Consider the following 25,021-nt stretch of genomic DNA (forward strand, 5'->3'; position numbering starts at 1 on the left):
GATAGATTAGCTTCTTATGCTGCCGCTTCTCAGGCTTCTTCTTTTTCACTCTCTCCCCCCCCTTTCGTTCTTTGGCTTTTGCACTTTAATGTAATTGGTACTTTGTATCCCAGGGGCTTCTCTTTTAAATGAATTAAGCTCTTCACCAAAAAAAAAAGACTAGTACAAAGGGGCTTTATTAAGCGGGGGATGTGGATATTAATGTGCCTCAGCGAGATTCAAACCCACGGATATTAATATGCCTTAGCGAGATTCAAACCCACGACCTCTTCACTAAGAGGTGTTGGTTACAACTACTGGAACAAATCAACATTGGCCTCTTTGATTGCATAAAAAGATAATATTTAGTAATTAATGTTTTTTTCATATTTTCCCTTCAAAAAAATCATAGTAGTTACCATAATGATAAGTCTTTTTAGGAGAGAAATTGAATTATTTTGTCTAGGCAAAGATTTAGGAACATTGTCAATGCAGGGTTGGTTGAGTGGTAAAAATCCATATTTCTCAGTGGAGAGGTCTAGGAATATTGTAGGGTTGGTTGAGTGGTAAAGATCCATACTTTTCAGTAGAGAGGTCTTGGGTTCGACCCTTGCAGACGACATTTTATTTTTAGTATTAAAAAAGCACAAGTACAAAAAAAAAAAAAAATTTAACCAAAATCCTAACCGCCACTTCATCTCAAGCTTATGCGGCTAGGATTGTTTCTAGAGTTCCACTGATCAAACACTTGTCATTACACTTAAGAAGGTTTTTGCAATTGGTACTTACAAAACTCTAAACAACCCAAAGGAGAGTTTGATATAAATTATAATTGTTACAAAATCCTAGACTCCTAGTCAATATTTTATGTAAATTCAAACACTATAACTCAGGGAATCTAGAAGATCTCAATTACAAGAGTTTTAGAACATTGACAATGACTTTATTTTTATATAAAGAAGCTATACACAAAACTCTTAATATAGTAAAAAAATATTTAAAACTCTCCCGTGGATGTAGGTTGAAAGAAAAAAAGAACAGTTGGATTTTTACAAGAATAAATTTACAAATAAAGATCAGATTTGTAAAATCTTAGAATAAAAGAATTTGTGCACATTAATAGGCATTTAAGATTTTTTTTCATAGAAAACGAAAATAAACGAGAGAATAAAGGTATTTGAAAATAATTTGAAAATAATTTGAAAATAATTTGAAAATAAAAGAATTTACAAATTTTATTGTTCACCTTTACCAGAAATGGTTATTCGGCGTTGAAGATTTTTTCATAGAAAACCGAAATAAAGGAGAAAATAAAGGAGAAAATAAAGGAATTTTAAAATTATCTTGGGAGGCCAATTTCTTGAACCTTCCAGGTTCAGGTTCGACAAGACAACTTCGATATCCCCTTTGGCTTCCTCTCATCGTCTTCATGAAGCAAGGAACCTGCGAGAACACTCAAAATCTTCCTTTAACCTAATATAAACCAACACTGTTAATCGGTTCTTCAAGTCTCATTCTCGGAGAAGTGAAAGAGGAAAAGAAATTATTAACATTCTCTTCTGAAAGATTTTCGCAGTCGCTGGATTGAGTTTCGGCAATGGCAACCGCATCCTCTGGTGTTAGTCTTAGTCTCCTTCCATCATCGAAGAATTGCAACCGAAGCTCCTTGTTCTCTCAACCTCAGTTCTCTCTGAGTTTGACTGTGAATCCTGGAGCTTTAATTACTTTGAAACCACTCAAATTGTTCAAGAGACATGATGCATTTCTCACGAGAAAATTGGAGAGATCATCGGGGAGGAATCCTCAGTTGCTCAGAATTCGATGCGAGGCTTCTAGAGATGGAAGGGTGAGTGTTTGATTCTCTTTTTTCGTCCTTGTTGGTTTATTGTAATGTGTATCTGGTGCTTGCACTTGATTTCGTAATTACAAAAAATGAAGTTTTTTTCTAGAAATTATGGAAATTGGATTTGAATCGTTATCCTTTTCTGGTTTTGATTTGGTTTAATTTAGGTCATAATTTTATCACGTATACGAAACTGGTCATTTGTCAGCTGAACTTATTCGGCTTCGCTTGTGGGATATATCGCAAATCTGGCAGTTTCACTGCGGATTCGTTTTTCTTATCCAGTTATCATGGATGAGAGTTCGTTGTCACCCTAGTTCTTTGGTTCTTTTCATTAATTTTGATTAAGTTCGTCAATTAATTGATTGACTTTCCGGTATTTACTTATCTTGCTTCTCTTAGTAGTTTATATTTGGTCTAACTTGGATTCAGTGTTCACGACTTCTCCATTTTCCATAATAGGCTCCCTTGTTCCATAAGGTAATTGTAGCTTTGAGTTTCTATTGTTCAAATTCTCTCTTTGTTTTGCTCTTATTTTCAGCATTGAAAAACTATTAAGCAAGATTAAGATGAATTTGATGGGTTCATGTCATCCTGATGGATGTTTCTAAATATCATGCCAGATAACTCAGCAAGATTTTACAGAAATGGCTTGGCAAGCTATTGTTGCTTCCCCAGAAGTGGCAAAAGAGAACAAGCATCAGATAGTAGAGACAGAGCATTTGATGAAGGCTCTATTGGAACAGAAAAATGGACTTGCACGTCGTATTTTCTCGAAGGCAGGAATAGATAATTCCCGCCTTTTAGAAGCTACTGACAAGTTCATTCAAAGGCAACCAAAGGTAAAATCCACTATTCATTGATCCTCCCAACCCTCCACTAGATGGATTTTCTATATGCCTGTTGATTAAATTTATCTGAGGGCCCATGGTTTTGGATTGTGAGATGCTTTTTGGAATTTTGATTTCTAAAACCAGTTCACCATTGCCTTGATTGTAGGAGATCAGTTTAGAACCCCCCCCCCTTTTGGGTTTGTGTAATCTATATGCTTCTGTAAAGGTAGATTTAACTGAAAATAGTCATGACTGATCTTGTCATGCCATGCTGGATCTGGCAGCATATATTGTATCTAGTAGAAAAGTGGCGTTATGGTGTCCTCCTTTTCCACTCAGTCCTGCCCTTCCATTCCTTCCTTTTGAATTGTAATTAATCCCCATCTTTTGATTATTGTTAGCCTGATCTTTCTTATTTGGATAATTTTTGAGAAGGTTCTTATTTGTACAAATTCCAATCAATTACTAGGTTCTTGGTGAGTCATCTGGTACGATGTTAGGACGTGACTTGGAAGCTCTAATTCAGCGAGCCAGGGACACAAAGAAAGAGTTTGGGGATTCCTTTGTTTCAGTTGAGCATTTAATACTTGCTTATACTCAAGATCAGCGCTTTGGGAAACAATTATTCAAGGATTTCCAAATTTCCAAGCAGACCTTAACCTCTGTCATAGAGTCCATAAGGGGACGCCAAAGTGTAATTGACCAAGGTGACAGTTGTTACATCCCTTTTGCATCTTGTCTTTTAACTTACTTTGAACAAGATTACTTCCACGTTAGAGGAATACTTGCATGAGAATTTTGGTTGTTGCCGCACTGCAGTTGTTCATCCCTTTGCATCTTGTCTTTTAACTTACTTTGAACAAGATTACTTCCACGTTAGAGGAATACTTGCATGAGAATTTTGTGGTAAATTGTTTGCCTGCATCTCCCATGATGCTCACTTTTGCTTGGTTTCTTTTCATGATAATAATTGTGGCTAGGATTTATGTTGGTCAAACTTCCAATTGGGACCTCAATGATGTGACCAAACTGCATATATTCCAAAAGTAGAAGAATGGTGGACAAATAACTGCATGAGAAAAAACTCCGGTCTTCGATTGTGATGCTATACTACTCTGGATGTTGTGTGTAAAAGCTAGGTTTTTTGGTGGTTTATTTCCTCTTGGGTTGTAATTGTTTAGGACATATGATATCACTTGCTCTGTCTTGCTACTAATTTCTGTCTAAGGTAAATTTTCTTTTCTGTATTATGTAAGCTGTAATTTGTTGGATTAGACTTCTGACGGAGTGGGATTGTGACAGATCCAGAAGGCAAGTATGAAGCATTAGAAAAATATGGAAAAGATTTGACTGCTATGGCAAAGGCGGGAAAGCTTGATCCAGTTATAGGGAGGGATGATGAGATACGAAGATGCATACAGATCCTATCAAGGAGAACAAAGAATAATCCAGTACTAATTGGGGAACCTGGTGTTGGGAAAACTGCAATTTCTGAAGGGTGAGTAGTGTTGTTTGTTTTATGCAGTGTGAGGTTCCTGCATACTATCGAGTTCTGTTTTGACTTGGATGACGGCCAGCATAATTTTATGCTCCTTAATAAACCTTTCTGATGAAATGAACTTAAGCCAAGTAGATTTGCTGGCCTTGGAAACAAAAACAGAATAACTCTGGTTTTTACATCTCCTTAGTTTCTCTGTTTTATCATGGGTGATTCAATGAATGGTCCAGTCTCGCACTTCCCCAAGCTTGAGAGCTCTGTGTGAGGTTTATTTATTACTCATGTACTCATGAAAAATTTATTCAAGGAAGTTGCTTATTTTAATTTCTTGACCAGGCTTGCTCAGCGGATAGTGCAAGGTGATGTTCCTCAAGCTTTGATGAATCGTAAGGTTTGTATTTCTCAAATGATTAAGTTTAGAGAGTATCTTGTTCTTGTGATTGCGTTATTGTATTGTCTTTGGGTTCGGCTGAATCAAAATAAGTTGTTCTTTTATGTTGCAGTTGATTTCCCTTGACATGGGTGCGCTCATTGCTGGGGCAAAATTCCGGGGAGAATTTGAGGATAGACTGAAAGCTGTACTCAAGGAAGTGACTGAATCTGATGGGCAAACAATCCTTTTCATTGATGAGATCCACACAGTTGTTGGGGCAGGTATACCTAAAAGTTTGAGATGATTAATGGAGATTTTAAGGAAGTTTATTATGGTTGCTGTATACATAGAAAAAAGGGGGGGGGGGGGAATCTACGAACTCAAACTTTAGTTGCAATCACTTAGCTGTGCGTTTCTCTTGCTTAGACCTGAATTGCACTGAATTCTGTGATTAGGTTCTTAAATAGCTTAAGACAAGTTGTTGGACATGAGGTATGATGGCAAAGAATCATGAAGGAATTAACATGTCCTTGTCTTCTATTTCAGGTGCAACAAATGGTGCCATGGATGCTGGGAACTTGTTAAAGCCTATGCTTGGTCGTGGAGAATTGCGATGTATTGGGGCAACCACGCTTGATGAATATCGTAAATATATTGAGAAGGATCCAGCCTTGGAGCGTCGGTTCCAACAAGTTTATGTTGACCAACCCACAGTGGAAGATACAATATCTATACTACGTGGGCTACGAGAAAGATATGAGCTTCACCATGGAGTAAGAATTTCTGACAGTGCACTTGTTGAGGCTGCAATTCTTTCTGATCGTTACATTAGCGGACGCTTTTTACCTGACAAAGGTAATTAATAAATTCACAACTCATTTGACATTCTTTCTAATATTATTCTTATGGATCATGATGGTTGATCAACCTTATATATACAAGGCTATATAGTCTTTATCATCTTCCATGAAAATTCTGTTACTCCATACCTGTTCCAGAACTGTCTCTTTGGAGATGGACAACACCATACTACTTCATGAGTGAAATGGCAGCAGACACCCACACCCCCCCCCCCACACATATTTCAGGTATTGGAGTCAGGACTCATCTTCAAGGAGGTTTCTGGGGGATATCTCCAAGTGGGTTACCAATTCCTAACGTCCATTTATTAGGACTATTTCTTTTACAGTTGATATTGTTCATACTTGAATCTCTACTAAAATTTAATCACTACAGATAATTCCTATAACCTATAGTTAGAGTATTTCAAATTCTTGGTCCCTAGGTGTGATCATCCCTACCTTCAATGCGGTTCTGAAGATCAGGGTGAATAACAGAATGAGGAGGATGATATATACTCTGATTTGCTTCAGCTTCTGAAAATGTTTACCCTAAGAATTGCATTTATGACAGAAAAGCTAGTGAAGTGTGTAAAATCCACAAGAAATATGTAGTTTCTGGAAAAGGCAAAGCCAAATTAGTATGATTTCTGTAAAACATCAGTCAACTGCATTTGTTGTTTTCTTGAATCTTGATTGGTAGCATAATCCCTTTGGATGGTTCTTTTCTGGTGTATAACACAATTTGATCTGCTGAAATCAGCACAAAATTGTTTAAAATTTGGAGAAGTCAGTGAATTTTGACATGGATGATGTTTTCTCAAGTAGTATTAACTCCTTACCTTGAATCATTGGTACTCTTAGAACCAGAGATGTGGGGCTCCACCCTCATCATAAGGTTAGATTATTTCCATCATATGCAAATGTTCTCAAGACAAGACCAACTAAAAAAGAAAAAGTTAATTCGAAACAACAATAGGCTTGGGGTGGGCCATGGTCTGATGAATGATGATAAAACATCATAAGCCCTTTCCCTGGGGTTGTGGTGGCTTCTTTTTATTTCCCATTGCTTGTTTGAAATTCGATTGCTTTCAAGGTTGTGTGACTGTTTATAAACTCGCATGTTTGAGCTTTCATGTTTTTTTATTTTTGTCTTGTGGAGTACAAGTAATATGCCTCTTTCCCTTCCAGCCATTGACCTAGTTGATGAGGCAGCTGCAAAGCTGAAAATGGAAATCACATCCAAACCAACTGCCCTTGATGAGATAAATCGTTCTGTATTGAAACTGGAGATGGAGCGACTTTCCCTCATGAATGACACTGACAAAGCGTCAAAGGATCGGTTGAGTCGCCTTGAAGCAGAACTCTCTCTCTTAAAGGAAAAGCAATCACAGCTGACGGAGCAGTGGGAACACGAGAAATCAGTCATGACACGCATTCAGTCAATTAAAGAAGAGGTACTTAAAGTGCTTCTTTTCCTAATGCATGTGGAACTAATTTGTCTTATGCTCGTGAGGAAGTGGGTTCAAATAGCAGCTGTTTCAAGTCAAGGATGATTGAGTCAGTTTTTTACGGATAAAAAACCTAGAAAAATACTATGAACATGGAAAATCTAACTTGACTTAGCTTGGATTTCCAGTGTGCATGCAAGTGCAAACTCCATTTAATTCCTATAACATAAATGTGGCATACTCCATGCCATTACCTTGGCAGTTTATGGATTCACAGAAGCGTGAATGCAAACTTCCAAATTTAGCAAGTGCTTGCTGGCAGAAATTTTCCCAGTTGCCAAGTTTCAACATCAAAATACTTCACCCTTTTTGCCCAGTTGCCAAGTTTCAACATCAAAATACTTCACCCTTTCTGAGACAATTTATTTGACGTGTTACTTGATCATTTTGGATGTAACTGACGATTGTATGGTGCCTCTCTTGATGCAGATTGACAGGGTGAATCTTGAGATTCAGCAGGCAGAGCGGGAGTATGATCTTAATCGTGCAGCTGAACTGAAGTATGGGAGCCTTAATACTTTGCAACGCCAACTTGGAGATGCTGAAAAAGAGTTGGATGAATATATGAGGTCAGGGAAGTCAATGCTAAGGGAAGAAGTAACAGAGAATGACATTGCTGAAATAGTCAGCAAATGGACTGGTATTCCTGTCTCAAAACTGCAACAATCTGAGAGAGAAAAGCTTCTGCATTTGGAAGAAGAGCTGCATAAACGTGTTGTTGGTCAAGACCCAGCTGTTAGGTCAGTAGCAGAAGCTATCCAACGGTCTCGAGCTGGCCTCTCAGATCCTCACCGTCCCATTGCTAGTTTCATGTTCATGGGCCCCACTGGAGTTGGCAAGACTGAACTTGCTAAGGCTCTTGCTTCATACATGTTTAATACTGAAGAAGCTCTGGTTCGGATTGATATGAGTGAGTACATGGAAAAGCATGCTGTCTCAAGATTAATTGGAGCCCCACCTGGTTATGTTGGCTATGAGGAAGGTGGACAGCTTACAGAGATAGTTCGTAGGAGGCCATATTCTGTTATCTTGTTCGATGAAATTGAGAAGGCTCACTCTGATGTGTTTAACGTGTTCCTTCAGATTCTTGATGATGGGAGAGTAACTGACTCACAGGGCCGCACTGTAAATTTCACAAATTCTGTCATAATTATGACTTCAAATGTGGGATCACAATACATTCTCAACACCGATGATGAGACATTGTCAAGAGAAGCTAATTATGAAACCATAAAGCAGAGGGTTATGGAAGCCGCTAGAACGATCTTTCGTCCTGAATTCATGAACAGGGTTGATGAGTACATTGTTTTCCAGCCTCTGGATCGTGGGCAGATAAACAGTATCGTTAGACTACAGGTAAGCTGCACTCTTATGTACCTATTTTTTACCCTGGGATGAATGCTGCAATCTATGTACTTCCCTTTTTAGGATAAATGCTGCATTCGATTTACTTGTTTACTCTGTGAAATTGTTTTATTGAACATTGGTTGCACCCTTTGAAAATTTTGTGGTCCTGTGGCCATACAATTTTGTTTATTTCTTAGTCATGAAAATTTAGGAAGATAGTCTTAACTGTGACGGGATTATTGGTTTACCCTCCTGGACCATTGAGTATCTTGATTGGTTTCTGACCTGTATTTGTTGATTGATAATTAATATGAACCACTTTTTTCAGAATTGAGGCAACCTTTTCTTTTGTTTCTTTCCCTTTCATCTAAAAATAGTCTTTCATAAGATTTACTTCAACACTTGCATTGTTAGTTATGGGTAAATGATTAATTTAAGTATTTCTTTTGTTCACTTATTCTGTTGACATTAAACTTCATTTTCACACTCATAGTATTACCAATCATTCCTCATATCTTTGTGAAGTATGGCGTTTCCCTCTTGCAGCTTCCATGTGCATAGAAAGGCTGGGTTTCAAAAAGTTCACGGATCTGTTCTATGGGTATATGCTATTATGTAACCTCATTCTTGCTTGCCTTTTGCAGTTGGAGCGTGTACAGAAAAGAATCAGTGACCGGAAGATGAAAATTCGGGTAACAGATGCGGCAGTTGAGCTCTTAGGGAGTCTTGGATACGATCCCAACTATGGTGCAAGGCCAGTCAAGAGGGTGATCCAACAAAATGTAGAAAATGAGCTTGCGAAGGGTATCTTGAGGGGAGACTTCAAAGAAGAAGATACCATCTTAGTAGACACAGAGGTGACAGCTTTCTCAAATGGCCAGCTCCCCCAGCAGAAGCTAGTCTTCAAGAAAGTGGATTCTCATTCAGACATGTCAGCAGCCAAAGATCCGAAAGCCTTCTCCCAGACTGTCTGATTATTTCTCATTCCCACATCAGATCTCATTTACAGCTTTGTCTGTAATCAGTCAGTTCATACTAACTAGTCCCCTCGATCTTTCTGTACTCGAAAGAAGGTACCTCTTTACCCTTTCTTTTTCTACACGCATATTTATACCATAATTTCTTTGTAGCTGATGGAATATGATCCCTGTTTCTCTAAATTGGAGATTCCAAAGCTCAGTTTTGTGAATTAATCAAGTAGAATGTGAAAGAAAGAAAAAAAATGCTGGTCTGCAGCAATTGTGGTTATGCAGTGTCCATCTTGTTGCACCGCTGACTGCATGATAGATGTATTGAATTCATAATTATCGTTTCTGAATGAAACCAGTAAGCTTGAAAGTAGAGAATGAGAAACTCTAATTTCAATTCCATCTCTTTTTCTTCAAGAGCTATTAGGGTTGTTTCTTCTTCCCACTCCCCCTCCCTTTTTGAGCCTTTGTGCATGCAAACGATTGAGCTTGAATCAGTGAATGTAGAGAATGAGAAACTCTAATTTTCAGCTCGTTCTCTTTTAGTTCAAGAGCTATAAGATTTTGGTTTTTTCTTTTTTTCATCCTGAGCTATTAGGGTTTCCACATACAAACGATGTTGCATGGAAAATATTTCTTTGCGTCGTTATGGTTGGAGTAGTTAAGTTCCATATTATTAATTGCGTTTATGGATCCATTTACCATCCAACTAAATAATATCAATTTTTAGAACCAAAATCGAACAGTGTTTTAATTTATGTTTAAACAGTTCAGTTCGATTAAGATAAACAATTTCTAGCATTTTTAGGTTCTCCAAAGTAAATTTAGGAGGCTAATGTAAATTCCTGAAAGGCATTTATGTAGAAGCTTCGTCATGGTCCTTAATTTTTGAATGCTTCACTCTTTCATGTCTCAAAACTCCTTTTGGATTGAAAACTATCATGCAGATAATCTTGTGGTGTAATTTGTTCCCAAATTTTCAGCTAGAACTGCTACATAGTAGCGATAGATGCTCATCAACGTATTTTCTGCAAATGCTTGTTAAGAAAAATTGAATGCATCACGTCCCTCCTTCCCTCCCCCTTAAGAGACAACAAATAAAACAAAAGCAAATCGGAAATCTTTAAGAAGCAAATCGGAATCTTTAAGGGCCTAATTGGTTATATAAATCTAGATATTTAATTTCCCTGAATTCATAAATGAGAGATATATATCAGTTTGGTTGTGTGAATCCTTAGATTCATGAAATCTAGGGATTTATCTTTTTACACTAAAAACATGAATCTGTAGATTAATGGGTACGAGGTGAAATTTAGAGATTTCACTCCAATTATAAAAGTGTTAAACATTTGAACCATGACTCCATATATGTTTTTTCATTATGGATCTAGGGATTTCCATAGGCTAATGAACCATGACTCATAATAAAATCTATAGTTGTAACTGATATCAATCTCATATAACCAAGCAGGCCCTAAAAGGATGTCTCCACCCTCTCTCCTATGTAAGGACAAGTCTGTCGTTTTCCGTGAGAAGAGCGAGAGTGCGAGAGTAGAAATTTTGTCAGTATTTCGATTGAAAGGAAGAAGTGGAAGTCTAAAATTTGCTGGTATTTTCTCAAGGTGTTTTCCGATTGTGGATTTGCGTCGAAGCCATTGCCACATATGGTGATTACAAGCGTTGGCCACCATCTCCAGCAACGTTTAGAGTTGTAAAATTTGCAAAACCTGCTAAATAAATTCGATTTAAAAATGTCAGAAACTAGACCCACTTGTGAGTTGCTGCTGCAATTTTTTTTTTCTCCTCTTCTCCCACTCTCCCTTTTGAACTCCTCATCCTTCGGTTGGAGTTCCTTGTTCCATGGTTTCAAGTTTCAACCATTGATTAGGAGTGTAAATTGATAACTAAAATCTGCTTTTGAATTCGCATCTACATCCGTTTAGAGGTATTCGAATCCATCTTATTACTAATAGGATGCAAATATGGTATACCCCTTTCTTACCGATTATTATCCGTCCGATAAAATTATCCAATTAAGTTATTTATTTAGATTTATTTTTTTTATTTCTATAAATTTTTTACTTGTGATATGTGACTATTTTTCTAAATTTTCTACTAAAATAACTACAAAAGTTGCTAAATTCTTATAATTCAAGCTAGTCCTTACAATAAAATGGTAAAGATGTAAAGAGGTAGTAAAAAACTTGTATTCAATCTATATTCATGCCCATTTAGAAAAATCTACTTAAGAAAATAAGCCCATTTGGAAAATATACTTAAGAAAATGACTATCCGAATATCATCCGAATCCGACTGAATCCTTCCGAAAATCAATAGGATATTATCCGAATCCATCCGAATATAATACACCCCTACCATTGTATTTGAGCGAATTGATCCAAATCCGGTTCAAAATTCCCGAGAGATTACACAGAAAATCAATGATTTTCGGATAATGTGTGGCAATTTTCGCTAGTTTGCCAGAATAACACTAGAAAATCACTGATTTTAGGCAAAAACTAGTTCCATGAGCGAGACAAACATGGGGAGTTATTCTAGTTGGGAAGGTAGAGACGGAATGTTTCTAGATTTTTACAGTTAAAATAATGACTAAAAATTAAATTCACTTACAAGAAACGAGGATAAAATAGATGCAGGCATCCTCCTACCCCCATAAATGATCCCTCACTCCAAGGTTTAAAGTATCGTATCGGTTGTGATTTTAAGAGAAGTATCGAGATGTATCGTATCGGTTGGGTCAAATATGGATACGTATCGGCTAGTATCGTATGGTATCGTGGGATACCTTGCCCCCACTATCCCATTCACAACCATTTTGTAGTTGCTAAAAAGGTCTTTCCATGCAATAATATATGAAAAGAACAAGACAAGTTATCTAGGGGTGTAAACGGATCGGATAGTGGTAATACCGTATCTGCATCTTATTATTTTCAATCGATTTCAAAATCTTATTATATTCTATCGGATTTGAATGATAATCAGATAATTATTTTCTTAAGTAGATTCTTCTAAATGGGCATTAATACAGATTGAACACAAGTTTTTGGTTACCTATTTACATTTTTACTCTTTTATTTGTGAAGCTAGGTTTGAAATTTAAGAATTTAATAACTTTAGTAACAATTTTAGTAGAAAATCTAAAAAATAATCATATATCACAATTAAAAAAGTTATAAAATAAATCTAAATAAGTAAGTTAATCAGATAATTTTATCGAACATATAATAATCGGCAACAAAGAGATATACCATATCCGCATACTATGAATAATTGGAGGGATTCTGATACCCCTAAATGAATGCAAATGTGAATTCAAGAGCGGATTTCAATTATTCATTTACACCCAAGTTAAAACTTGTTTCTAAGCATGAACACTTGACACTAAAATATCTCATCTATGCTAATGTGACAGCTACAAGATCAGGCAGCTGTCTTTCACCCTAATCATCCTTGTAAATTATTGAGATCAAGGTCACAGATTTTTCTTTTTTGGATAAATAAGCTTTGTATTACAGATAACAAAATTACAGAAAAACCAAAATTACAGAAAAACCAGCTTTCGTAAACCCCCAAGGAGGGTGGGAGTCTTCAAACTAAGATGACACTTCACCCCTTAATTATCATCCCAAATTGGCACAAACACCCAATTACACTGCCACTTGAACAGAGCATTTCAGCCTCAAAAGCAAAATTCCCTATGAGGGTGACAATCAATAGAAATTTAACTTACATTTGGAGCCGGTGGGGGAAAAAATTTTGGAGGTGAAGTTTTTTGGTACAAAAGAGCTTTTTATATATAGGAGATGGAGACTATTACATATGCCGTAAGGAAGAGCTGAACCCACGAACTCCAAAACATTATCTACAGAACTCATAATGGATGGCAATTTTGTTTCCTGTTCTTCTATCTGAACCATTCTAGAAACGTGACACAAAATATACATTGGGATGCCACACCCAGAATGAAAGATGTAAGGATATGGTGCGGTATGGCTGAGCTGTTTCCTTTTTATTCTTGGAGGAGGGGCACCACCCTTGTGAAATGCAAAAATTCTGCCCAATGATGCTTGCATGTGCTCCCATTTGATCCCCGAGTACAAGTAGGGGCTATGCTCCACAGAGAATTCCCTCCCTAATAAGACCACTCAGATCTGTAGTGGGATAAAATATGGATTACTCTGCTTCAGATGAAACTTTTTCTAGAGCTGTAATCCCTGAGTACGCACTCCCAGGAACCTTGATAAACAGTTCATCAGTAACCTCCGGCACATCAAGATGCCCAAGACCCTGTAGATCAGAGTAAATCAAGAAAGCTAGAAACACACTGAGAAGAATGAACAAGAACCAACACGACACAATTTAAGGTAGGGGTCAGAGAGCGTGCAAAATGTGGTTAATGCTTTCTAATGCAAGAAACTCTGATTTTCAGCATTCAATATCATATAAGACATCCTGATTGTTGGCGATTGTCCCATACAAAATCTTGTTATCACCTTCCCGAACTTGAGTTCCTGGGATTCTCTGCAACATAGTCTAGAAGTGCATAAATCTAGCATCCCTGCAGTCCTTGAGCATAGAAAGGGTTCGCATAACAACTTTCAAAAGAAAAGGTTCTGGGGTTTTGTGGAATAAATACTAAAAGGATAATGTATTTGTTGTTTGGTCTTTTAATTATGTTTTATTGGAATGGATTGGGTTACCTAAGTCATGGATCCTTGATTTTTTTTAGTTTCACAGTTGCTTAAAAGTTGCCAAGGCTCCACTAGGCGACAAAGCGAACTTTCAGAGGCAAAGCAATTGTATGCCTTAGCTCTCACAAAAAAATGTTGCTTTGGTGTCTCAAGCGATGCCTTGGTACACCTTAAACCAAAGCAATAGGTTTTTTATTTTTTCCTGGAAACTGGGTTCAATTTGTACTATCTTTATCTTGAATTTATATTCTTTAATTACTTTGTATTCTATTTACTAAATTTTCTTGGTAAACATAATGTGAACTTTGAACACATTGAAACATGAAATGACTATTTGTTTAACACTTAAACCCAGCTGAGTCAATTTGAGTCAAATGTATTGAAGCAATTAAACAAACATGATTTTGATACAAGTCTTTAACAGCCTTCTTTCCCTTTAAATTTAAAATTTTGTTTGTATGTCATAATGTTGTAAATTGAAAATTTGTGATTTATGTCTTTAACAGCTATATTTCCCTTTATTTTTATAATTCTATCTTATATGTTGTTTCATGTTCTGAAATGTAAATCTGCAATTTTAGTTGTTGACGGAAATTTCTTTCTTTATATTCATTAATCTGTTTTGTATTTCACTATACTGAAATTTATTATGCATTAGAATATTATTAATAAATATATTTGATATATTAGAAAATATTTGCACGCAATTTATTCTGCTTCAGCACCACTTAGGTGATGCTTAAGTGATTAAGCACTAAGGCAAGAACTCAAACACTTTAAAACACCTAGCACTTTGACAACTATAGGGCGAATCCAGTGCCAAAGACTTACACACAAGTAGAGTGTCGGGGATGGGGCGATATGCAGTCTTACGGTCTTACCCCAGCAATTTTTGTCTGAGAGGCTGTTTCGATGCCTTGGCAAGTATGTTTAGTTTTAATGCGAAATGGGCATCTTAATGGGCCTGTCACAGGAGCACCTAACTTCAGTACGGAAATAGTATAATTAATTGGTATTATATGTAAATTTCACCCAACTTAAGTTATAAAGTCTAAATAGTGTTTTCTTATGTTTTATTTCATTTAAACTGTCCAAGTCATAAGTCTATTTGGAGCCCTAGGTCTTACAGGTTTTTTAGATTTAATTCTTCGAGGGGTTTCTTTCCTATTTTTATCATGAGTTGTAAGGCTGTTTGGCCCTATTTATACCCCTAAAGGAAAGAATAGAGTACTGACTGCTTAGTATATGAAACTTCTCACCTTTGCTGGCCAAAATTAATTGCTTTTTATTGTCTCAGCCCTTGGTAAGGTACCTCCAAGGTATTCCATTAGAGGTTCTCTGTGAGTTGTGAATTTCAACCTACATAAGTCATTCCAACCCATCTATAGTTCTAGACTAGGCTCCCCAATCCAAGTAATGGTAGCCAGTACCCTGTCCCTCTTCCCCTGTCACTCTTTTTTCTTGACTAACTTCCCAAGACATTCAAAATTTAAGGTCAGATCTCCACTAATCTAACCATCAAATTTGTCCCAAACGTTAGTGATGTAAATTAAATCTAGGACCACCAAATGAGGGCCCAAGGGGTTTACCAGCACCCTATGGCCCGACCAACAACCCCAGTAAATTCATCCTATATGAGTATTATGGTAATTTGCAAGTTACTGAAGAGTCCTTGTTCGTCTTTTCGATTCCTAATTTGTGAAGGAGTAGTCCAGTAGAGTTGTCCTAATCTTTGCAAGGAACAAACATCTATTCTTTTGGAGTCCTTTACAGTAAGTTAAGAAGGTTCCTTCTGCAAGTTAAAGTCCTAGACAATTAGTAGTTTTGAGTTTGAATTGGTTAGCCACTTAGAGTTCTAATTGGTTTTCTGTTGTAATGTGAAGAATTGCTCATCAAAGTATATTATTCACAAGACCCCAATAGGGCATTTATAGTTACAACCTAGTTAAGTCCTATACTAAGTAGGAAAAGGAAATATAAAATAGAAATAAAACTCTAGACTTATTAGGAAACATAATCCTATTCTAATTAGAAAACCTCAATCGATGTTTTCAACATTTTCCAACTTTGAGTCTTTTTAGGATTTCTTCGGATTTCTTTTTAGAAGCTATAAATAAAGCCTCCAACCTCTGTAGTTGCAAGTTAAAATTGATTAATAAGATTCCTAAGAAGCTAAGTCATGGACCTCTTGGGAGGGCTGCGGCTTCATTTGTGAAAGTATCTTAAAGTTCAGTCTTTCTTCTTCAAGTACAGCCACCTTCATTCCAGCCACAGCAGTCCTAGTCCATCCCCAAGTACAGCACATCCCCCACCCCTCTACAGCCCTTCTCCCTCTCCCTAGCAACTGCAGGCTTCCCCACCCCTTCTTCCCTGTGACTGCAGCAAACCCCATCCTCCATTAAGTCCCCAACCCCTACCTTCCTTTTCCTTCCTAGTTGGATCACAAAATACCCCTCTTTCCATCCCTACCCTCAATTTAATGAAAAGACCTTCATTCATTAGGATCTGAAAACTCTGCACTTGTTTTTTGTTGGAAAATTCTGCAATTCATTCTCCAACGGTCCAACCTACAACAACAACAACAACAATAAGCCTTGTCCCAACTAAATGGGGTCGGCGGTCCAACCTACAAATCCTAATTTTACAAAAGCCCATAACACACTAAACCTCAACCGAACATCAAACTTGTTGGGAAATGCCATGTCAACATTGCCACATCAGCCTCCATTGGTTTTGATGATAACAAACATGAATTACTAATGTCTGTATTAAGTTGTGATTATCCAACTCATTACGAAAGCAAGTGGACCAAATCCAACTCATTGTACTAAATTCATTGGATGCTCAAGCCCAAGTCAAGATCAAGTAAACTTGGACAAGGAACCAAAGTCAAGATGAGCATCAAGATCAAAGCACAAGAACATGCGAAAATCAAGTCAAGTTCAAGACTTAGAAGAATTCAGGATCTAAGACACCTCCACATGCACTCATATGAAATTGTACTTAATTATACACATATCTTGTTATTAGACTGACCTAGGACATGTTAAGAAGGTGTATAAGGCTTAGGGTTGGATAGAAATCTCTAAAAGCCCCTTTAAGTCCCTGAATTCCCATTGTGCTTCTATGCTGCAAACGGACGTTTGTTTGGTACAACTTAAACCCACCAGCTAATTTTAACGGATAAATTTTGAGACAGATCTCCGACTAATTCATACGGACATTAGTCTGGATTGAAAACTGGGAGAAAAATTCTATTCGTTGGGAGGTTGGGCCAAGCTATTGATTGCCATTTTTATAAGCCCAACTACCCCCATTTGAGACTCTCCACCTTGCCTATTGAGTATTTACTACCTCACTACTCTCAAGCTCTCAAATTGGTGAACAAGCATTGATTACTTGACTTTCAACTTTACTCAACTTTGAAGGACATTCCAAAGTTGTCAAGCAAGCTCATTGGAGTAAAGCTTGCAGTGATTGAAGGTTATTGGCATTTCATTAGTGGTGCATCTCTTAAATTGAGCATTCATTGGTCATTGTATCACACTCACACAAGCAGTAAAGTGTCACACCCCTTGTTAGGTAATATCTTCCAATTCTTCAAATTGTATTGTTGTTCAATTCTAGTCTAGGTTGATTAGAATCGGTAGAGAGTGCTCTTACCCTATTTAGAACAAAGATTGTAAAGGGTGCTCTTGCCCTACTTAGAACAAAGATTGTAAAGGGTGCTCTTGCCCTATTGAACATAGATGATTATAAAGGGTTTGATCTCTACCCATTGTATTGAAAGAGAATCACTAGTGAAATACTCTCTTGAGGCCAAAAGAAGAGTGGACGTAGACTTGCAAAGTCGAACCACAATAAAATACTTGTCTTGTGGATTGATTGCATTACTTTAATATCATTGAAATTTACAATTTATCTTGTATTTGCAATTAAACAAAAAAATTAGGCAAATCCACTAGTTGCAACCTATTCACCCCCCTCTAGGTTGCCTTAACAAAACCCTTTTGGGGTCAACATCTCCCACTCCTATTCTACCTCTCCCTAACCCTTGTTGACTTTCGCAAGAGTCCTAACCCAAGTAGGATACTTCAAACCAAGCCAAAACCAACTAGGAATATCTTGAACTTACCAACTACAGTCCCTGCCCCAACCTAACCGAAACACTAGAACCATATTTTTAGAACCCTAGCTTGAACATTCAGTTCTGAAAATACAAGACAGCAGCAGCCAAATGTTACATTCTCCCATTCAACCCTAAACCCAGTAAAGACCTAACCCTAATTTATATATTTAGACCTAAATTACAGTCACAGCATAGAATTTAGAATTTAACTTAAAAACCCAAATTCCTTCAACCTTAAGCCTGGCTGAAACCTTCTAGGTCTAAATCTAACATTTGCAAACTCTTATTCCCTTATTCCCTTATGAATCCTTCAATTACAAGCTCTACAGCCCTAGAAGACTGCTGGTTCTCTGAGAGAGGATCCTGGAGTGAGCCTAAATCTAGGGAAGCTGAACCGTAGAATCTGATTCACATCACTTAGGCACATCATACTGGCACATTGTCCTCCCAACTTAGTGGCCTTAAATCCTAATTTGGTCCCATTTGGACAAAGCCATTTCAAGATACATACATATATATATATATATATATATTTTTTTTGCATTTTCTTATTCCAAGACCCCCCTAAAACAACAAGCCCTATATCTTCCAATTTAGCCATCCAAACCCATCCAAACTTAGAAAATCATATCCTGTTATCAGTACCTATATACTCTCCAAGTTTCATCCATAACCCTAGAAAGCAGTAAGATTTTTGAATTTTCAAACTTCCTAAAACCCTAAAAACGAAAACCTTCAACTAGCCCAATTTACCCATCAGAACACAACCAAACTGCAGAAAATCCCTCTACATCATTATCTACATTTTCTCTGAGTTTCATCTCACTCTGACACCCTAGAAGTCTGCCATCTACATCACTTGGAGATAGATTTGTTTCTGCCTGTTTTCAAGAAGTCATCCACTTTGCTTTCATCCTAACCACCCCAAATGAGATTAATGGTACTTTTCACTTAAGATCATCTCCAACATCCCATTTACTCCATAACTCAAGATACTCTTCCATACGCCTTAATTGAGATTTACTTTACTACCTGTCTTACCCGTAAGTTGGTTTTCATCAAGATCTTGAAAAAAACTGGCTCTTAATTGAAAATATATCAATCTAGGACTACATCAGGGATAAGGCTGTAATTGTCAGAAACACAGGAAAGGTGTGCTTATTTGTCACAAAGGTCAGGAGAAGTCTGAGTAATTTATTCTTATATTAATTAGTTCAATAATGAATATCTAGGAACCAAGAAAGTCGAATAAGCCATAACACTTGGGTGGCAGATCAGCAACACATACCTCTATGTTGGAGATTATCTGTTCAGTATTGCTACTGTCTTTTATATTTTTCATGATTTCTTTGAGTTGCTCCTTAGCCTTGGCGTTTGCTAACCGTAGTTCCATGCGTTGAGATGTAGTAACCTCAGAATGACAGGCAACACACAGTGTTCTCATATTCTCCAGTCTGCATTCCCCTGTGGAAAAAAGAAAAAGAAAAAAAAGGGTAGAAGAGGTTTGGGGGGGGGGGGGGGGGACAGGTGGATTAGATCACCACAACCTGTTTCACTTTATTCAGTTATTCTTTTCTCCAGAGTGGCTGGGTTTGAGCCTTTCAAACAATTTCATACCACAAGATCATGTCTGTGGGAAGCAGCTTAACCACCAGCCACTAGCAGAGCACACATACCAAAAAAAGGGGGAGTTCAAGGACGTGGAAACCAGTCCCTGTCTCAGCTAGGCACAGCTGGTCCACACAGAGTTTCAAAGATGCAAATATTAATGCATGCTTAAAAATGTCTATCAATACTCAGAATGTCCATTTAAGTATCCAGCATTCAGCAATGGAATAAACTATATTCAAGTGAATCAAGTGTCACACCTCCTCCTCGATGGACAGGTACTATGTGGTCTGCATGCCATGCATTACCACCAGTTGAGTCATAAACCAGCTTCTCAAACCTGCAATCATTCAAACAATTAAATAATCACAATTTTGAACAACTATACAATTCCATCATCACCAGCATACCCTCCCTTCCCAAGGCTCACAAAAGGAAAACTCTTACACAGGTTTATTGAAAGACAAACATAAAAAATAAAAAAAAAAAAAAAAAAGATTGCCACTCAATAGGATGAATCTTAATAAGCAAGGGTACGAAGCTGACATGGGTGTGAGTCTTATCAAAGTATACAAATCTAAATGACCATACACGAAGTCTATGTGCAGATTCCGGATGGCAGTACTATAGGGCCCACTGCAAGAAAACAACACACTTGCCGGAGTATTGTTGGTACAATCTTAAATTGTTCATAGCAACTAGCACCTAAAGGAGCAAAGCTCATTTTCTTCCAAACAAAATTCAGAACCAACCATAGTTGTCACGGCGATGAGGCGGTTTAGGCTAGTTGAGGCGATGAGTCGACAAGGCGCTTTTGAGGCGTTTTAAGTGAAATTTTTAGTGTACATCTCATTCATTCTAATTCATTATAAATCTATCATATCTTATATAATATAAAAACTAATATTAGCCTACCTCAAGTCATCTGACATGATACAAACCACACATAGTAGATCCTAAATAAAATGCGGGAAGAAAGGAAGAGAAGAGTTGCCTGTCGCTGGCCGCTGCTTGCCGGAGTGTCATCGCGGGAATGGAAGAGAAGAAGAGAGGAAGAGAGAAAGAGATTAGGGGTTAGAGTGAGAGTGAGAGTGTGAGACTTGAGTCAAGAACTTATTCTCTTTAGATTTTTTTTTTTTAATTTTAAAATTTGATCACATATAGCGTCATTATAAATATGCATATAGGTTCAAACAATAGATACTTTACAATCGGAATCTAATAAGTAATTCAATATATGCCTTCGATTTGGCATCTTTCAAGGGATTTAAAAAAAGAAGAAAAAAAGCAGATGCCTTGGGGGTATAAGGCATCCAAGGCGATGCCTCATACCCAAGGCGACGCCTTATTGCCTGAAAATAAGGTGACGCCGATTTGAGGTGCTCTGAAGGCGCCCGGACGCCTAGGCGACGCCTTAACAACTATGGAACCAACAAGGGTTCGCAGATTGGAGTGCACAACTAGGGCGCAGCCCCATTTTTTTGTCTGAAATGAGGGAGAGAGAGAATGGATTACAAGTTTCATACAGCAAGGTTATAAATAAACACCAGATATAATTTTTTTTTCTTTTTCTTTATTGTCCTCACTCCTCATGTTAGCAGCCAAATTGCATGGGACCCACCCTCCAAGTCTTGTTACTCCAGCTCTGTACGGATGCTCATATAACACACACAAACAAGCCAACACTTTGCTTTGAGATGCCTGCACTTCACCTTTTAGAAGTAAAAAAGGGGGTCTGAAAAGGAATTCCTAATTATGTCTTTGAGATGCCTACACTATACTTTTTCAGAAGCAATAGAGAGGAAGAGTTGACATAAGGTGTCCTCGAGAAGTGGTGATGAAACCATGGAACAAAAAGTCGGCTATATATTGCCATGTCGATTGAACCCGACACGAAACTCATGTGCCACATGGGAAATTCCAAAAGTCGCCGATAATGTCGCCAATATTGCCGATATTTAGCTGAATTTGGGTCAATTATTTTGGCAAATTTTCACTTTTTTTTGCCATTTTTCTCTCCTCCAAAGCTTCTCTCTCCTGTTTCTTACATTTTAACACTATTTTGCTCCGATCTTTGATGTCTACGAGTACACCTTGCTTCGTTATTGCTGGCTATTACATTGTTTGTGTCAATCAAGCGGGATTTCACACAAATCTGAAACTTTTCCAGACTTCCAGTTTTGCCCGCATACAGCTGGGCATGTGCTGATCAAGAACAGTAGTTTAGGTGATGTTTTAGGCCAAAATAACGCTCCTAGTGTGTTTATTGGCCTCATTAGGCTACACAACAAAATTCAGGCCAAAATGACCCCAAATACCCCTTGAAACTGGGAGTCGATTTTCATTGACATCACTCCAAAAGTAGCCTGAAATGTCGCGACATGTCATTGTGTTGGTAGTGTCGCTTGCCACCGATATGGCGACATGAGGCAACTTTTCAAACCTTGTGATGAAACACTAAAATTGAGGTGATAATCTATGAGATTAATAACATGATTATGGATATGTAAGAATCCATACAATCTCAACTATTCAAGTGGACTACCATCTACCAAAGAATTGGACCAAGCACAAGCCCAATAATTTATGAAGACCAGGGTGATAAGAGGCTAAAGGAACTAATTGTTAAGCTTAATCAAGTGCAAACTAGGAAGCGAACATTGAAGCCTAAGGAATTAGATATAAGATTGTATAGTTGAACTCGTAACCCTATGTGTCAAACCTTTAAATCACATAAGGCATAATTGAATAAAACACCAAATAGGAGGCATGGTTCGAGAACTCGAGCTTGGAGGCCAACTCAAAAGTCCAAAAAAGCAAGTTAAATCTCACCAAGTTGGTGCACTTTTTCGATTGGGAACTCATTTGGCCATCTCAATGGGTTTCTAACCTAGCATGGGTCTAGAAGTTAGTTTACAATCTACTATGGACCTTTTGAACAACGACATCAAGATTTTATAAAATTCAAGTCCAATTAAGAGTTTTTCAGATGATGGATTGTCACACTGTGACGTACTAAAAGTCTACAATACATTATTTTGTACACAATTAAGAAAGCAATCAAATCATACATTTGATGAAAAAAAATTCAATAACTATAAGAAATGGAAAAATATAAAATTCATCAACCTCAATATGGACTTAATAAAAAAAATAATAATAAAAAAAAAAGAAAAAGAAAAAGAAAAGAAGGACCTAATCAGTAAATCAATGGTCTCTTACGTTCTCACAAAGTCAAACTTTCACTTAACTCACTTATACATGAAATGTTAAACTATTAAATGCATCATTATAATGTTCAAAATTCCAATTAGCTGAACTCTAAAGTCATTAGCTTTTGCATGTAATAAAAAGGTTGATAATCTCCACTATTTTTCAATTTAGGAGATCTAAAAGGTTAAAAAAATTCCAGAAAATAGAGGGCACAATAAATGACTTGGAAAAATCATGAAAAGTAAATTCTGAAAGTATTGTTTCTGAACTTTGACTTGAAAACAGATCATTAATATGCAGTCCCATACCATGGTTCAAGATTTCGCTCTTGACACCCATCTCGGCTCCTAAAAAAAGAGAGATCTCGCTTGAGAGCTCGTATTTTTTGCCGGCCAAGTTGAGTGAACTCGAGGGCCCATCTCGTGGGGTTTTAAGGGTCACATTGGGCTCCAAGTTGGTATTAGCCTATTTTAGGCCTTCTAAACATAGTGGTGGCCTTAGATTTGTGAAACGACAACCCTAAGTATGAGTTTTAACTCGATCCTAAGTTTTAAACCGAAATATTAAAGGAATGAACACGCAATGTTATAAAACATGAAATATAAAACCATTAGGACATATAAATGAAAAGCAAGTGATAAGATGCAACAAATATCTTAAATAACAACAAAATTCTATTCATATGAGTACGATACAATGTCACATGCTCGACCCTCAAGAGTACAATAATACAACCATCATAAGTTCAATATAAATCATATGTTCATAACAAAAGTGTTGGGTATGGCTCAGGCTTCACATTATGTTGCCAACGATCTTCTCCCCGACGCACATAGGGGTCCAGGGGCTGCCCCAATGGGAGTTGCAAGGGGCAGTGCCCCGGGGCCTATAGAGGGCTTATCTAGATTTCCTTCGCAATTTAGGCTTGGGCCTATGAATGGTTGTTGTGGCCTTGGTTGATGAAGTTCTTCAAATGACCTTATTTGATTTTCCTTTCTTGATGTAGATGTGTTAAACCTTGCTGCGCGTCAAGATACAATATTAATCCGATGAAAAAATAGGGGAAAATGGGGGTTTGGGAGGTCTCGGCGAGTTGGGAGGCTTGAGAGGGAGGGAGATAGGTCTCGAGAGATGGCATTTTATGTCGAGATTTACTACAAAAGGAGATCTCGCATGAGAACTTGGCTTGCTATCTCAAAATAGTGAGATCTCAAACCACGTCCCATACTTAAATTTGGTCAATAAGTTTTTATTTTTTATATTTATTTATTATTATTATTATTATTATAAATAATACACTAGTTTTAATTTTATTCCATGCTTGTATCTACTAGACAAATGCCACTTTAATCTTGTGATCTTACCTCCAATAATCCTCTTCCATAGTAATTACATTGTGATATGCCTACAAATTTGAAAAAGAATGAAATTCAAAAAAATTCATACCGTTACAAAGTTTTGACCGAAATTTTGCAGGTTTCAACACTACAACTTGTATTTCCTTGGTTTTTGTTGATTTCTATCCCATTTTCACCTAATTTCCACAACTCATTTGCCTTCAAACACCTCTTACGTTGCAATAGCTACAAAGGAAACTCCATTTGCAACAGAATATGAAGCATGAGCCATACCCAACAGTTCCAAACTTTCCATTTTTTTGTCATGCTTTAAATGATCTTGTATTGTTTTGAAATTAATATATATTTAGTCTAGGATTATGATCTATGATTGTGCATTGTTAAACTTTTTTTTATTTTTTTTTTTATTTTTTATTATTGCTACTATTTTTATTTTTTTTTGAAAAAAATACATATGAATGCGATATCTGGGCTTAAACTTAATATATGTGAGACACCATCACTTGAGCTAGTTGGTCATTGTATTTTGTTGACTTGTTGTATATTTAACCATTCTATCAAACAATTCATGTATGTTGATACTTCTATGCATGTATGCAATACAGTTTGTACTTGTCCAAACCAGTCATTTGTTAATATACTTGAATGATAAATTTTCAGTGGTTTGTTGGGCAAAATACTAGTTTCATTGTGTTTATTATGCTTTAAATAGGTAGAAGGCAAGAAATCAAATTGAACCATAGCGTCGAAATTTCAAAAAAAGTACCAGGTTTCGACCGAAACGTCGAGATTTTGGTTTTTGCCTAGGAC

The 25,021-nt window shown here is 37.0% G+C and overlaps 2 protein-coding genes across 3 annotated transcripts in view; one reads left to right on the plus strand and one right to left on the minus strand.

The window, feature by feature from the left end:
• The first annotated feature begins 1,315 nt into the window (after window positions 1-1,315).
• On the plus strand, window positions 1,316-9,569 carry CLPB3 (casein lytic proteinase B3). Its single transcript, XM_089165484.1, has 10 exons — window positions 1,316-1,825; window positions 2,446-2,664; window positions 3,125-3,362; window positions 3,958-4,153; window positions 4,490-4,544; window positions 4,657-4,807; window positions 5,073-5,381; window positions 6,557-6,822; window positions 7,306-8,232; window positions 8,868-9,569. The coding sequence occupies exons 1-10, from the start codon at window positions 1,577-1,579 to the stop codon at window positions 9,195-9,197; spliced, it is 2,940 nt and encodes a 979-aa protein (XP_089021610.1). The 5' UTR covers window positions 1,316-1,576; the 3' UTR covers window positions 9,198-9,569.
• Window positions 9,570-13,036: 3,467 nt separating this feature from the next.
• LOC149006589 (SNF2 domain-containing protein / helicase domain-containing protein / HNH endonuclease domain-containing protein) overlaps window positions 13,037-25,021 on the minus strand; it is an 89,265-nt gene continuing 77,280 nt past the window's right edge. For both annotated transcript variants that reach the window (XM_089165250.1, XM_089165249.1), the window contains 3 exons: window positions 19,901-19,980; window positions 19,321-19,496; window positions 13,037-13,499 (listed from right to left, as the gene is read on the minus strand). In XM_089165250.1, the coding sequence (XP_089021376.1) occupies window positions 13,386-13,499; window positions 19,321-19,496; window positions 19,901-19,980 (370 nt within the window). In that variant the 3' untranslated portion in view covers window positions 13,037-13,385. The remainder of the gene's footprint in view (window positions 13,500-19,320; window positions 19,497-19,900; window positions 19,981-25,021) is intronic.

This window comes from Hakea prostrata, chromosome 8, assembly GCF_041222555.1.
Source record: "Hakea prostrata isolate BN-2017 chromosome 8, UWA_Hpros_2, whole genome shotgun sequence".
Lineage (NCBI taxonomy): Eukaryota > Viridiplantae > Streptophyta > Magnoliopsida > Proteales > Proteaceae > Hakea > Hakea prostrata.

What these genes read in the sequence shown, in the direction of transcription:
- CLPB3 (XM_089165484.1), top strand. Translation starts at nt 1,577, where the DNA reads ATGGCAACCGCATCCTCTGGTGTTAGTCTTAGTCTCCTTCCATCATCG. An exon ending in CCAAAGTGTAATTGACCAAG is followed by an intron (nt 3,363 to 3,957) that starts GTGACAGTTGTT and finishes GGATTGTGACAG; the next exon opens with ATCCAGAAGGCAAGTATGAA. An exon ending in AAGCTTTGATGAATCGTAAG is followed by an intron (nt 4,545 to 4,656) that starts GTTTGTATTTCT and finishes TTTATGTTGCAG; the next exon opens with TTGATTTCCCTTGACATGGG.